This window comes from Trachemys scripta, chromosome 2, assembly GCF_013100865.1.
Source record: "Trachemys scripta elegans isolate TJP31775 chromosome 2, CAS_Tse_1.0, whole genome shotgun sequence".
Taxonomy (NCBI): Eukaryota; Metazoa; Chordata; order Testudines; family Emydidae; genus Trachemys; species Trachemys scripta.
Window position 1 is genome coordinate 112,710,736 of NC_048299.1, and position 16,561 is coordinate 112,727,296.

Consider the following 16,561-nt stretch of genomic DNA (forward strand, 5'->3'; position numbering starts at 1 on the left):
TGTCTAAAAACAGGCCTACTGGTTGTCTTCCCTCTAGTGCCCATTGGTATGGTCCAAGTCCCAAACCCAGTGTGCTTCATAAAGTAGGTGGCTTCTGTCCTAATGGCTCCACAAATCCATCTTCCATCCTTTCCCCCACTCCTTGATAGATATAAGGTTGTAATATGAGTCCAGAGTTCCTGGCAAGAATGGAGCTGCTTGCAAGTATTTAGTGTCTCTTAAGAGAGCCACTGGCAGAGCAGCAGTCCAAGCACTTAAAGGGTCAGTTTCTACTTGCATGCCCAATTTACCCACTTACCTAGGGAAAGTAATTGGAGATTTACAAGGCTATACTAATATGGGTTCAAATAATTTTGCTGTAGATCTTTATACCCTAAAAGGATTTCCTTGTGCATTCTCCTCCATACTCACTTTTTAGTAGAGGATTTCTCTTCATGTGCTGCTTCAACCGTCATCTGGCAGAGACACCCCACCCAGGTGTGAACATCAGCTATAGCATTATATTAAACTGTAGCATTCATATTCCCTTACTAGTTTTGAAGGTTTACAATCCTGACTTAGTTTCATGTGAAGTTGTGAATATAATGTCAAATTGGAAGTGTAACTTCAGTCCTTAGTAATATAATGGATCGCATTGAGAGAGAACCTCTTCAGATATTTATAGTATAATGAACCCATGGACAGAAACAGATTAAGCTTATAAAGAACAAATCGTGGTAGACAGACGTGTTGATTGTATTCTTTTTATGGAATTACCAAATTCATTGGTATAGGGAGTATAGTAGGTACATTTAGAATTTAATAAAGCATTTGATAGAATATCTCTTGGTTTTGAAACATTCAAAATGGCTTGGTTTGGAGCACATTCATGGAGATTGAAAAATGTCTGACAGGACTGTAAACGGAGAAATGATTTAGTACACTGCTGGGTGTATAAATAGAGTGAAATATTACAGAGGAGGCAACATTCCTTTAGACTCTTCTGTCTTTTTACTTGATATACAAACCGGGGGAAGGGGGAAGCCTTATTTCCTTTTCCCACCTCAAGGAGTTATTTCCTACCTATCAAACCCTCACATTATGTGAGGCTCATACAGACTGGCCTTGTTTTGGAAAAGGACATTTTCCTTGGTAAACTGGCTGTTGCTGAATATTTGTATTACTGTTGTATCTAAGGGCCCTAGTCATAGACCAAGTCCCCACTGTGATAGGTGCTGTACAAACAGAGAATAAAAGTGATGGGAGAGACAAAAATGAAATGACTTGCCACTTTGATTTATATGTTGGATGCCAACAAGGCCAAATGAAACCTTTTAGGAAATCAAATGCTGATGACTCATATGTATTAAATCTCTGTTGTTGTGGAGTATAGTTTATTATGAGAATTCTGTTTTGTATTTTGGACTGTAGGAAGTTGTTTGGGAATTCTTGAATAGTCTAGATGTGACAATATCCCTTACTGGCTGTGTTTATAATGGAATATTTTATGGTACTTTTGATTTTTTTTTTTTTAAGTAGATAATCTATCCAGTAGCCATTAGTGGTTCTACCTATGGTTTTTTTGGCAGCTGACCTGTTAGATGATTTTTCCATTACAAAATCTTAAAAAATTCAAAACCAGTGAACTCTTTTGCAATTCTATTGCTTAGCAGCTGAATCTGTTTCTCTATAAAACATTTGTTTTTAAAAACAAACATATTTTGCTTCAAGGCAAGTTACTGTTTTTGCCAAATTTCAAGCTGAAATTAATTTATTTTATAGTTGTAAACTCCTAAAACCGCCTTATAATAGAAATGCTAAAAGACTGTTTAAAGGAAAGCTGCTGTTAATTATACCTTAGCTCAATAAAATATTCACTAAAGTAAAACAGGTTGCATGATGTTCTATGAAGAAGCTAGTCTCCCTCAAAGCTGTAAAGATTCCTCTTCCTTTGAGACTTCACAGCGCCCCGCCTGTGACATCTGTTCATTCCTTGCAGTGACAGAAGTGTCAGCAAGGACTTTTTTCCTTGACACAATGAGAACAGGTATAAATGTGGCATTTGACTAGTATATCATCTGTAGGTTACCGTGGTACTCCTGGGGTAATTCGGTGCCACTGCGCAATGCAGAATTTTGCAGAAATTAATGTGCATGCAGAATTTCCTTTTCCCCACAGAAGTGGGCTGCAGTGCTGCTAGCTGCCACTAGGGACTGCTGAACCCATCAGAGCCCAGCTCACACATAGAAGACACTGCTGGGGAGAGGGAGCTAGAGGATTCCTGGCAACTATAGTTCCCAGCATGCCCTGAGGGAAGGAGAGTGCGGCGCACAGGAAACTCCGTGCAAGCCTGGGACTGAGCATTAAGCTATTTCTCCCTCTGGATCCCTGGGCTCTGCTGTGGGGGGAAAAAAATTGGCACTGGTTTTTGGCACCCCCAAATCTTGGCGCCCTAGGCAACCGCCTAATTTACCTTAATGGTAGCACCGGCCCTGGGTGCGGGTGTCTGGGCCCGGGGGGGCCCGTGGATGGTCTCTGGGGGGCGGAGTGTTGTGGGTGTATGGCCCACCGGCTGGACTCTGGCAGGGGGGAGGGAGGGAAGGGGTCAGAGAAAAAGGAACTGGATTGTCATAGTGGTTTCTTTAACTCTCTTCTCCTGGGTGAATTTTTTGTGTCTCTGTATTGTTAGACATACTTGCTGAACAGGTATTTTGAAATAAATTACCAAAATAATAGAAACTGGTGTGATTATGTAGTGTTATTTTGACAAATAACATTAGCTGAATTTTCAGAATTTTTAATTTTTTGGTGCATAATTTTTAATTTTTGGCGCAGAATGCCCCCAGGAGTAACATGCATTTTATTAGTCCAGTAAAATCCATTTAGACCAGTTCACAAGGAGTTTAATGCATTGGTATGCATACATGCGCATGGTTTTGTTATACAATAATGGGTTGTGTTTTGCTTTTAAAAAAAAAAAAAGTAGAATCTTGCATGATTATGTTGGCACTGCACGTAGATGCACGTGTAGTTGAGTGGAAATGCTCTCTTAATGTTCTGTTGGCACTGTACATGCATGCTCTAATGCAGTGGTCTCCAAACTTTTCAGGGTCGTGCCCCCCCTTATCCCTGTCCCTGTCCCCCTGCCCTTACCCCGGAGCCAGGGCCGGGAGCGGGGCTGCAGCTGGTGTAGTGGGGGACGCAGACAGGGATAAGGGGGCTGAGGCTGGGACAGCACTTGAGGCTGGGGCCAGAGCCGAGGCGGGGGCTGGGGCCAGAACCAAGTCCATAGCCAGGTGTGCTTTGCGCCCGCCCCCAGCCTGTGCTGGGAATGGAGCAGTGGCTGAGGCTGGGGGCGGGGGCAGGAGTGGAACCGTGCCAAGTCTGGGAGTGGGCCAGATGCAGGGCTGGGCACCAGGGATGCGACTGGGGGCAGGACTGGACAGAACTGGGGGTAGGGAGGAGCTGAGTGACACTCCCTCCCCACCCCCATGGTGGGGTGTCCCGGCCCCTGCCATTTCCCCCCCCCGAACGTTCCTTCACACGCCATAGTTTGGGGACCTCTGCTCTAATGTGTATGTGTGTGGAATTAGGCAGATCGCTGAAAGAATGCTGTTTCATTCTTTATAATCTATTAATATGTGCATGAGTTAAGGTTCCACTCATTGAACAGTGAGGATGAAAATAAATATTGACAGCTGCTCCATTAATTGCACTACCCAAATTGTACTCTGCATGAGGGAGAAATTTATGCTGTAAAAAAGAGCACAGCAAACTGGCAGTTAAAGTTGCAGCCTTAACTTTAGCATTTCCTGACTTTTGAGTGCTTCAGCTTGCAACCTCTATATTGCTTAGACATATACTTCCATGCACACTCTTACTCGTGTATATGTATATATCAGTGGTGGGCAACCTGTGGCCCATGGGCTGCACGCGGCCCTTCAAGGTAATCTGCTGGCGGGCTGCGAGACTGTTTACATAGACTGTCCGCAGGCACAGCCGCCTGCAGCTCCCAGGGGCCGCGCTGTCTACCTTGCTAGGCTGACAAGCCTACATAGAATCATCAGATCAGGTTCTCTCTTCGTAGCTAAAAAAGTCTGTTTACAAAATTAATCTGCTAGCTCTCCCCCTGAGACTGCTTCAGAGAGTATACTCCAGGGGTCGGCAACCTACGGCACGCGTGCCAAACATGGTTTTGAGTGGCACGCAGCTCCCTGCCGATGTCCCGGCCCCCAGCCCCACTCAGCCCCCCTGCCCACCGCTCTCCCCTGCAGGGGCAGGAGGCAGAAGCTTGGTTCTGCGGCAGCCAAGCTTCCCCGCCTCCCCCGCTTCTTTCCCCAGCGTGGTGCTTTCCGGCCCTTCCTCCTCTCCCTCCCTGGCCAATCAACTGATGGCCCTAGCGACGGGGCAGGGGAAGAGTGGCAGCGTGCACACAGCTCCATAGAGGAGGCAGAGAGAGGTAGGGACGGAGCCTGGGGGAGGGGGGTGGAACAGGGCATATCCCTTCCAGCCCCCTGCCAGGAGCCACTCAGGGCAGGGGGCTGGGAGCACCCCCACGAGCCGAGCACCCCAGCCTTCTGCCCTGCATGCCCCATCCCTCTGCCCTGAACCCCCCCACACACTGAGCCTTCTGCCCTGCACCCCCACACCCCAACACACACACAGCCTTCTGCCCTGCACCCCCTCAGCCCTCTGCCCTGATCTCTGAACCCCCCCCACCCCAGCCTTCTGCCCTGAACCCCCTCCCACAGCCCTCTGCCCTGACCCCTGAAATATCCATCCCCCCCCCCCAGGTCTGGGGTCCCGGCCGCAGGCCCTAATCAGCCCGCTGCTGGCCTAGGTGAACAGAACCCCAGGCTGGCAGCGAGCTGAGCAGGCTGGTGGGGTAAGATCAACATTTTAATTTAATTTTAAATGACGCTTCTTAAACATTTTGAAAACCTTGTTTACTTTACATACAATAGTTTAGCTATATAATATAAACTTATAGAAAGAGACCTTCTAAAAACGTTAAAATGTATTACCGGCACACGAAACCTTAAATTAGAGTGAATAAACGAAGACTCGGCACACCACTTCTGAAAGGTTGCCGACCCCAGTATACTCCATTCTTTCTTTGCCTTCTGATATGGATAGTGCTCTGTCCTCAATTCCCTTCCCTCCCACTGCTTCTAGCCATATGCTGGCTCTTGACTGTAGCCCCTAATCTGACCTCTGGTGTTCTTTAGGATTCTGTTCTGTTCTGCATAGGTTCTTGTTCCGCACTCATCAACATAGTATCTGAGCAACTTGGAGTAGCACACTGAGCAACATGACTAACATCTGTCATATGTGTTCTCTCATGTCTTTCCAGGGGGAGAAGTGTGTGCAGTGGAGTGTTTTTTGTTTTGGAATTTTTCAATGTTATATATACACACACACACTCTCTGCTAGTTCTGCAGACTCCCATTGACTTCAGGGAGTTTTGGATCAGGACCTTATTATATTTGATAGTATGATCTAAACTACAAAGCTAAACCTAGCAGAATAAAGTTATAAAGCCAATCAAAGAACTCATATTTGTAAACTGATCCTCTGGCTTTTTGATTTATAGGAGCCATCCTGTATGTATATTAAAATAGATCAAATCTGATACATAGTGGATGTTAGCATTTATTCTTATGCTAGTTTAATAATAGGCCAAATGGATTTAAGACACCAAATTGTCTACTCAGATGTGGGTTGGTTGTTTTTGCAATTTTATAAATTTTTAAAGTATATATCTTAGTGAATTTAGTGCTAGCGAAAGCTGTTGGGTTATCAGCCGTGGGGTCTAAATCCTCTATGTATACAATAACCACTTCAGAAACAGCTTTGCTAAACTGCTTTGGTAGTAGTCTTCAATCCTGTCTTGGATGGACTACCGCAGGCATTGTTCACGTTCTGTGCCTGTTCAATATATCTCTTGAGTTCTGAATTTTAATCATTAAAGATGAACTGCAGAGTGAAAAGCATAAATAGTTACTTTTCAAAGCAACTTTTAAAAGGTAGTTAAATTCACTGTATATATTTAAATTATTTTACTGATGCTAAGGAATTCTTCATTTTTCCTGTAGGTATGTCATGTTGTAATCATGCAAAGGATAACTTAATGTGCCGTGATGTTTGTGAACAGGTAAGCTTGTTTTAAACTTGGGCAGTAGCAAGAAAATTGATTCACTTCTGAATTTGTATATTCAAGATTATAACAGTTACTTGAAAAGTGGACCTGAAATTGATAAGTGTTTCACTCCCATAGGGAGCAGTTATATTCAGTGCATGTAGACACTGAATGTCACAAGAGACCTTGATAGTTTATGTAATAGTTCTGTTTTAATGAACAGATCTTAACTTTTAAAGCCATATTCTTCCCTCTGATTATATGCATAAACTCACATTGAAGTCAGTGGGAGATGCATGTGCCTATTTGAGGTCAGAATTTGGCCAAGAAGTATTAAACTTAACAAAGGTGATTCACAGTAATTTCTGTGTCTGAAGAAGTGGGTATTCACCCATGAAAACTTATGCTCCAATACATCTGTTTGTCTTAAAGGTGCCACAGGGGACTCTGTTGCTTTTTACAGATCCAGACTAACACGGCTACCCCTCTGATACTGATTTCTTAGTTTATCCTTTACCTCCTTCTGGATCCTATGTAGTACAGTTTTCCTGTGAATGGTTGTGAATGTAAAATCAGGAGCAATGTTGGATACCATACTTTACTCTTCCTACTTCGTATCCACCCCTGTGGCCCACAGCCTCTAATCCCCTACATGTGCAATCTTGGCCCTATCGGGCCCCTTGTGGGATGCAACAGGTGCAGAAACCTACTTTTCCTGCCCCCGTCCCAGAGTTAGATATCCCTCCCCTCGTAAAGTGGCTTGAGTCACAGCTGGCACAGACTCAGACTGTACACCAGGAAGAACAGGAAAGTGAGGAAGAGCGCCTGGAATGAAGGAACACTTGAAATCAGCAGCAGTCTTCCCTTCTTCACCAGATGAGGGAATAGTTTTGTCTACTTCCACTCAGTTCAATGATTTCAAAATTGTTCATGGCAGATATGTTAGAAGTCCTGGAGCTAATGTAGGAAATATCACATAAGCTTTTGAACATTTTGCATTCCAACATACCTAGAAGGCTGGCCATGCCAATTAACGTGGAGCTATTGGAAGCTTAACTTTTTCCATAGTGACTTATGGATGTGAATCACGGGAAATTAATGCTGCTAGTAAGAAGAAAACAGAAGCATTTAGGATGTGGTGCTGCCAAAGATTCCTGCATATCTCCTGGATGGAAAAGAAGATGAATGCTTGTGTAAGAAATATTATTGGAGGGAAGCAGACCATGTTGTCAGAAATCAGTAAGCATGAACTTAGGTCACATCAGGCATACAGATGGAAACACTCTAAAGCAAGTTAACATAGAAGGAATGGTGGTGGGTCATTGTAGTAGGGGATGACTAGAGAGAGGAGAGAGAGATGGTATGTCGCAGATCACTGGGATGTCAGCTGCTAAGTTCACGAAGCTAGTGATAGATTGATAAGACTTCTTTCTGCTATGATGTCACCAATATTCAGACATGAATAAATTGATTTAGTCATAGAGTTTAAGTCCAGAAAGGAACACCAGATCATCTAGTCTGACCTCCTCTGGCCATCAACACCACTCAGCACCTTCACACTAAGCACAGCAACTGAAATTAGATTGGAGTTTTACAGCCCACTTACTTATTACTGTGGGAATCAGTCCCCCTCCCTCCAAAATAAAATTGTCAGACTCTGGCATCTGGTGCATCTACCTCTGAAAATATAGATATAGAGTGTCCTGAGCTAATTTGCTTCCAGGCCTTCCAAAAATAAAAAGGTGATTTGCCAAAAGGGATGGCAGGGGAGTGGGAAGGAAGGGTATTCTTCAAAGGCTCAGCATATAGTTTTCAATAAGGACAAACTGCTGCCATGAGGTGGATGTGGGGTGTGCAGTAGCGGAGGGCCTTCTCTGTTGGAACTTCTGCTTCTTCAATGTGTTGTCCACATGGATTCCATAACCCACGTTCTTTCCCCAAAATAATGGAGTTCTGTACTACCAGGATTCTGTATTGGCAAAGGAACTGAGACACAGTTGGGCCAGGTCCACACTTTATGCCTTAGGGTGAGGAGGCATGAGGGCATCCAGGGTATAGGAATGGCCCTAATGCACACTGGATTCTTTTGGCAAGCAATCACTGAGCACGTGCACACAGAATGGGATACATGTGTACAACATGTCTTGAAGAACCACAGTCACTGTAAGATAAGTAAATTGTCTGAAGATATAATTTGCCTTGATTCCTTCTCACCTTGCAACTGTCATGGCTGGGGGAAATGGGAGTAATATTTTTAGTGACACCCTCCCCCCTCTTCCAGATGAAATGATCATAAATATTCATTGGGCATCTGTTACATATATAATTTGGGGAGCTGTCCATTTTCTGCTCAATAACATGGGGAGCTCTCTACTTTCCAGTCATCAATGAACTGAAATTGGTTGTTCTAAAGGGCATGGAGGCACTGGCGGCTGGTTTCAGAATGAGACTGGCTTGACTATGCTGCAGAGGGCCAAAAAATCTTTGAAAGCTACATGAATTTCAGGCACTCCTTACCAAAGAGTAGGAATCCAGTCAAATGATACACTTAGAGAAGTGGAACTGCAGTAAAGTAATTCCTTGCTTTCAGGTACAAGTTAGCAGGAATGTTAGTATAAAATGTATCTTGTAGCAAGGAAGTGTGAAACTAGGTCCTAGCAGCTTTGTTTCTCTGAATACCCAAAGATCTCCATATTATAACTCTTGTTACAGTCTAACTCGGGTGGGCAAACTATGGCCTGGGGGCCGCATCCGGTTCTTCAGACGTTTTAATGCGGTTCTTGAGTTCCCGCCAGGGAGCAGGGTCCCAGGCTTGCCCTGCTCCACACAGCTCCTGGAAGCAGGGGCATGTCTGCCTTCCGGCTCCTAAGCATAGGGGCAGCCAAGCGCTGCCCCCGCAGCTCCCATTGGCTGGGAACCACGGCTCCTGGGAGCTGCTGGGGCAGCACCTGTGGATGGAACAGTGCGCAGAGCTGCCTGGCTGTGCTTCCGTGTAGGAGCTGGAAGAGGGGACATGCCGCTGCTTCCAAGAGCTGCTTGAAGTAAGCGCCACTCAGAGCCTGCACCCCTGACCCCCTCACACGCCCCGACCCCCTGCCACAGCCCTGATCCCCCTCCTGCACCTCCAACCCCTCATCCCCAGCCCAGAGCCTGCATCCCCAGCCAGAGCCCTCACCCCTGTCATGCCCCAGCCCAGAGCCCCCTCCTGCACCCTGAACTCCTCATTTCTGGCCCCCTAGCCAGAGCCCTCACCCCATCATGCACCCCAACCCCCCATTTTGTGAGCATTCATGGCCCACCATACAATTTCCATACCCAGATGTGGCCCTCCGGCCAAAAAACTTGCCCACTTCTGGTCTAACTTGTGCTTTTTACTATCAATCTTGTGCTGTTGAATGGACCAAGAGTTTCTGAGTAAGAGAATATAAATTCCATTTTTAGAAACAAGAAGAAAATGTATTTCCCTCTCCAAAAACAAGTGCTGTATGTCTGAAAGATTACAAGTAAACTTTCTTTATATATGAATGTGTTATGTACACAATGTGAATGTGTTATGGTACACAAATTTACTGCTAGTGAAAGTTATCACAAAAACTTACTAATTAAATAAAACCAAACTGTGAATTTAGGAAAGCAAAACTAAAAAAGTCAAATGAGCTTGAATGTATGCTTTTTTTTCCTAATTGGTTCTGATATTTTAAAAATGTTATCTTCTGATCTTTTTGTAACAGATTTTATCCTCTAAAAGTGATTCCCGTTTGAAACATTTGCTGCAGCGGGCACCAGAATATTGCCCAGAGTCAATGGTAAGCCTTGACTGTTTTTGATAAAACTGCTGAATCAGTATTGACAAACCTAAGCATTCAAAAGCCACTAGTGAGGTCTCAAAAATCACGAGATTTGGCTTAAAAATTGAAATATAATACATTTTGGATTCATTTTATTTGGCTTTTGATCCTTTAGGGTTCGTTTTCAAGCTTTTCCTCACGAAGGAGGAGGAAGGAGGACTAGAAAACTTTTTAAAATGAAAGCTGAGATTCTCATTTAATCACTTGACTCTGGGAGCTAGGTTTTTAAGAAAAGACCAAATATTGCAAGACTTACGATGCAATCAGAGAGTTCACAATCTTGCGAAATGTCCTGGGTTCATGGAAGTTACGAGAGATGGTGGAGGTTAAGATCTGCCTTATGTTGAGAGTAAATTTGTGTATAGTGGGCCAGATTGCCTGGTGTAATGTGGCTGCTATTACTCTCCTTGGAATTGTTGGCAGCCAGCATAATTTAGAGCAGCCTTTAGGTTATTTAATTTTCACCAGGGGACAAGCCTGTCATGCATCCTGTCCAGCACTGGGGTAGTGCAAAGGAAAACTCTGTAGCTGTTATAACTACTCCTAGGTCATAGCTGAAAATCTGGAACAATCTTTTTATCGGTTAAGTAAAACTATGGATATCTGAATGAGATATCTAAAAGTTCTCCAGTTAATTACTAGAAAATTATAGAGTGTATTGTATTTTACTGCTTGTTCAGTTACATTACTATAGAAATAATAATTAAGTAATATTCAGATTAATTAATCCCAAAGCCTTCTGCCTTGGAAAAACAGCAACAATTTTGCTTGACAATTCTAATACAAAATTCTAATTTTCTTACTTTACTGATCAGTTTTTATTACTTTATATAGTGTCAGCAGTTAGGCTCTTGATAGACTAGTAAAGACCAAGTCCTTGCCCAAAAGAGTTTACTGTCTAAATGTACAATGTATATGCCTAGATATTCTTTAGTTCTAATTTTCCATGAACCACTTTGTTACAGTGCTCCCCCTCATGGACTACCTCCACTCCCAATCCACAAAGGCATGATTTTAAATGTTTTATTTCTGTGGATCATCAGTTAAGTCTTTCAGATCAGTAGTGGTCCACAACCACTGTTTGAAAACTGATGGTGTAAGTCAGAGGTGGGCAGTCTGCGGGCCAAACGCGGCCCATCAGGGTAATCCATTGGCGAACCACGAGACAGTTTGTTTACATTGACCGTTCATAGGCACAGCTGCCTGCAGCTCCCAGAGGCTGTGGTTTGCCGTTACCAGCCAGATTGCAAGTTGGCGATAGCATTTGTGTTGATGCTTTGCTTTTTATTTTACATTTTGTTATGTTACAGAGTTAATGCTTCTCAGAGTTGGCAACTAGGGTTTATTGATGTCATGGAAGAAAATGTTTTCAAGAGTGAGATAAAGTCCAGGATGGGGAGTTTCTATGTGTAGGGGACAAAAAAGGGATGGTCTAGCAATTTTTTGGGGTGAATGTGGAGGGGGAAGTACTGAATGGAATATACTTTTATGAAATAGTAATAGTTTAAAAGTGTGATTGCGCTCCCCAACCATGTATTTCATCTCTTTAATAGTGCTTTGATAAAGAGAAGGCAATCTAGGTATCTTTCTGTTTAAAAAGTTTAACAGTTTTAGTTTAACTCTATGCTTATTATTTTCAGACATTGCCTCCCCCCCCCTTTTTTTTATTTGCTGTCAAATTTACATGGGTACTCTGTTAATAACATTAGACAAAAGACATACAAAAAGTGTTCCAGTATAGCCTTCTGCTAGCTGGAACATGAATATATGAAATTTACTCTCCAAATCTCTCAGATGGTGGGGTAGAGGAGGCATTCTGGCAACTCATTCGAGAATGTGGATTGCAGACACTGGCAGACTGCGAGGCCATTGGAATAATTTAGAGAATTGGGTTCAATGCAGAAGTCACAAACAGTGCAGTAATCATGATGAACTCAGTTATCTTTTAGGGAAAGAAAGGGAAGTACCTTTCATCAGTCCTCTGGTGACTAGTAGCAGTGCCAGAAGCCAGCTTTTCCCCCTAATGGCAGCAGTATCTCCTTTTGCTGGCTTCTAATCTGCTTTGATTTAGAGAGGGAGGCTGATGGAGGAGGAGGAGGGCCAGTAGAGGGAATTGATATTGACTATGTTAGCAAGGTGATAAGTGCTTTTTATATACCTATGTAAGTACTGTATTAAAAAAGAAATATCACAAGGAGTTTGTTCCTGCCAGGATTGGCTATTGTTTCATTGCTGATGAGTAGTACTTTTACAACTCTTTTGAGAGGCACATGTTCAGCATTCCTTCACTTGTAGGCACTTAAATTTTTTATCTCTTCATTGTTTAGTCCAGCACCTTGACCTGCTAGCATCTACACCTCTGCTTCTATGGAATCTTCCTTCGGTGCCATAATACTGAGTTGATATGATGTATTATAGAAATGGTCGATTTTTTTTTTCTAGTGCTTGCTTAAAAAGCACTAAATGCAGTGACTTTGTGCTAATGAAATAATTTAAGGGTAACCATTATGTACGTACTTGTCCCATTTAGTGAACTGTAATATAACCATGTTTTGTTTAAAGAAACCCTGTTCAGAGGACTCCAAATCTGAGCCCTTGAGCTTGTAGTACACAGTATGTGGAAATTTCCATAGCTTTCAATTTTTTGACCTTCTGAAATACTATGCAGCTTAACCACAATACTTCAGTCTCCACTTAAAGTTTTAGCTTAGTTTTCTCTCCGACCACAGGCAGCCATAACCATCTTAGTGAAACCGTGCTGAGGTCCAAAATGCAAGATGAGCAATATTCAGTCTTGGATATGTGAGATTTTAAAGATCTGTTGTCTCAAGATCCACTAGTGGGTAGGTATGGAAACTTTATCTACCTCAGTGATATCCCCAATTATTTCATTGTCTGATCTGGGCTTGGATCACATTCAGAGGAAGAGTTGGATCCAACTGTTTATTTGGACCCTCAACCTCCGTGCCATTCTTTTGGATAAATACATGTATCCCCTAACTATGACTGCACCGGACTAGACAAATTGACAGGAGTGGCAAGTGCCTCCCTGGGTGCTCTGTCCATACCAGTCAACTCCAAGGTTTCCGTATCAGACTCCTTTGAGAGCTACAATCTCGGTTCCACATTAAAGCAGGGATGTTTCCACAGATCCAAGACACTCAGATCCTATGCCAATGAATCCAGTACCAAGAGTTAGTCCCTACACTGATCCAAGACATATGCTAAGGCAGATAATGCATCTTCACAAATCCATATTTTGCATCAGGACCAAGAACCTACAGGCAACTCCTCTCTAGTTGAAAATGGTGGTGTAGCCTCAGCTCCCTCACCGTCTGAGGATGCTATTCAATTCAAAGAGTTAGTCAGCAGAAGTTTTCTACCTCAAAATTACCTTCTGTTTCACTGGAGGAAACTCCTCCTCTTTCTGACATCCTGGGGAATACCTCTACAAAGTTTCTCTGTTTCTTCTGCCAACCAAATGCTAAAAAAGCAGGTAAGGTATCAGATCCTGAATGAAGGATTTTCTTGTTTCCATGTACATCTTTCCCCTAATTCTCCTTTGGTGGCTGTAGTGATGTAGCGATCAAAAATGGAATCTTTATATTCTCCTCCCAGTGACAGAGATGGGGGAGGGGGAGGGAAAATAGATTGATTCAGGAGAAAATATCTTCATCTTCTTTAAACCTGAGGGTAGCTAACTACCTAGCTGTCATGGCGAGGTACCAGTTTCACCTGTGGGACAAGATTTCAATCTTTACCAAGAATCTTCCTGATGACTGCTGAAGACTGACTTATGCCCTTATTAAGGAGGGCCAGAACGTTGCTAGGCATGTGCTGTGTGAGTCCTTTGTCTCTGGTGCATATTCAAGATCAATAGCTGCAGTGATATGCTGCTCCTCTCTTCCTCACGAAACAAAGCTGAAGATTGAAGACCTTCTATTTGAAATAGATGGACGTTTTAGTTGTAAAATGGATGCAATATTAGAGAAAATGAGACACAAGATTAACTGATGGATCTCTGGTTCTCTTGCATCTTTCAATAGAATAATTCCTGTGCCTGCCTTTGATATCTAAAGACAATATTATCCAAATTGTTCTTCATCTTTGTATGTTAACAGAGGCAGGCAATGCTATCAGCAGCAACAACAGTCCTTTGCTTCTCAGCAGCAATATAAAAGACATCCCTGTAAATCCAAGAAGAGAGAAAAGAATTCATCCTCCACTACTACTTTACCTTCAGCTAATCCTCAGGTCTGACATGAAGTTTGAGAGCAGCAAACCGTCCTTGAATTCTGTTCCTCTAATATTTGGAGACTGTTTATACCATTTTTTTCTCTCCATGGATCACCATCTTGTAGTGGTGGAGAGGCTTGCGTGTCTCAATGACCCCGAGAGTGATGCTGCCTTAGGGCTACCCATGGCAGAACAGTCAAGGGCGAGGTTCCAGACAAAGTGTGATCCAAGAAGTTCCTAACAGCAGAGCAGATGGAGGATAACTGCACAATGGAGGTGAAACTGTTGTGTAATGTTACAACGGCTGTGAAGATGGATGAAGGCTGCAGCAAATAGATGATCTCCAATTGTCATGGTGCCCATTCCATTGGTTTCAAGTTCTCTATCTGCCAAGGATAGTGTGGTGACTGTCGTGCACCAGTCTCCCCACTTTAAAAGAAGTCCTGCACAGGCATTTTCCAGTTTTTTGGGAAAAATAATATTGCACAAGTCAAAAGTCCGGTGGTGATCGGCGAGTTGCGATGGGAACAGGACAGTGAAATCCAGAAGTTCCTAGTTGCAGACCGACACACAGGCGGTGGGGGTGTGATTCAGTTGTTTTGCTCGAGGATTGAGGTGGCTCGAGCATCTCGGCAGCTGCACTCATGACTGAAACATCTGCCCTCATTGCAATAGAACTTGTGGTTCAAGGATTGGCCTTATTAGCCACCTGAGGACCCGTAACTCCCATGGAAGATGATCATACTCTGTAACGAGTGATCGCCCATCATCATTATACCATTTTTACAGCAAGTGGCAAAAGATCACCTTGAACAGATGGGTCTTGGACGGTATAAAAGACAAATATACGTATCCAGTACAAAATAGATTCTTGTAACATAAATGGAAACGATTAAGGGTGAGAGCTTAAAGGATAAAGTAATAGGAATTTTTGGGAAAGTTTTAGAAACCATTTTGAGTTGAAGATATGTTAGGTTTCAGTCTGCACTTTTAATGCTAGAATCCTTCTCTTCCTCACCCACCAAAACCCCCCCAAACAAAGCAAAACCAGCCTGGGCAGCCATAAGTCTAACAATTCCTGACTTTGCAGCTTAAATATCTTCCTTTTAATGTTACTCTTTACATGTAATTCCTTTTATTTTATTTTATTTTTAAAGGAAAGCGGTAAAACAAATAACATGATGTACAATTGTAACCCCTATGATACATCATCTTGGTTTGAATTCTGAATCTTTTAGCACTATGACACTTTCAGCCCACTTTTTCCAAATGGTAGTACTGCTTGCTATATTTCCACAGCTGGAAATATGCAGAGGGTACCTTGAAGAAGAAGGGGAAGTTACTTACAGTAACTGTTTGACAGAGTTGTCTACTACATGCACACACTTACATCTTCCAGGATGTAGAAATGCCCATAGCTTTCAGTTTTTGCCATTGTCTGCAGGTGCAAAACATACTTTAAAAAACAACGCCCCCCCAAACCCCACTTTTAATTAAAATACGCTAGAGAGAGGAGTCCTTTTGGGTCACATCATCCTTTTCTTGACAGTGAACACCAGATGACATTTGTCTCTGATTTTTGTGTTTTTTGAGAAGGAGGCAGAGGTCTTCCATGAGATCAATTATTTTACAGCGGTATTGACACTATTTCGTATCGGTGTTAAATAATCTATTATATTTAAAAGCTTTTAATCTATCATAAATAAAGACTTGTGTTTAATTGCATTTTATTTTTCAGGGAGAAGTTTGGGGTTGTATAAATTCTTCTTTGCCAGGTAAGAACTATTAGACTATTCTAATTTATATTTTGCCTTTGCTGATAAAAGGCTTAATTCAACAACAGATTGTTTAGTTTCCCTATTGTACATGTTTCAAAATAGTTTTGCTTTGATAAGGCTTCCACATAAGCCAGAAATGTTTTTGTTTGCTTGTTTCATTTACCCCAAATTGTGGTGCTTTGACTTTGTCAAAATTGGAAAGCAAATACATTTTTTCTTATCCTATTTTCTCATGTAGAAAATACGTTAAATGTATAAGTTGTATTACATTGATGTTTACTCAAATATCTCTTATCCATTTCTTGCCTATGTTGAAGAAAAAGGTCAAGGGTTGGGGATTCGTCCTTAAAAGTATTGAAAAGCCTTGAGTCAGCACTCCTTTGCCTTTTTAAAAGATTCTAGATGTCCTGTGATTGCCTATTTCCCCCTAAAATACTGTTCCCTTCTAGACCTTAACTTCTAATTTTTTAATTAAAAATGTATACCACTCTTATTCAGTCTAGAATATGGGGGTGGGATTCATGATGTCGTACTGAGATTAAGCAGTAGCTGTTTCATTGAAGATAGTTTGGCGCTCTAAG

General features: G+C 42.5%; 1 protein-coding gene across 1 annotated transcript in view; it reads left to right on the plus strand.

The window, feature by feature from the left end:
• Window positions 1-16,561, plus strand: part of RECK (reversion inducing cysteine rich protein with kazal motifs) — a gene marked incomplete in the record, with an annotated part of 268,496 nt that overhangs the window by 142,505 nt on the left and 109,430 nt on the right. Inside the window, 3 exon segments of the mRNA XM_034761431.1 lie at window positions 6,075-6,133; window positions 9,850-9,924; window positions 15,941-15,977. Coding sequence (XP_034617322.1) covers window positions 6,075-6,133; window positions 9,850-9,924; window positions 15,941-15,977 — 171 coding nt within the window.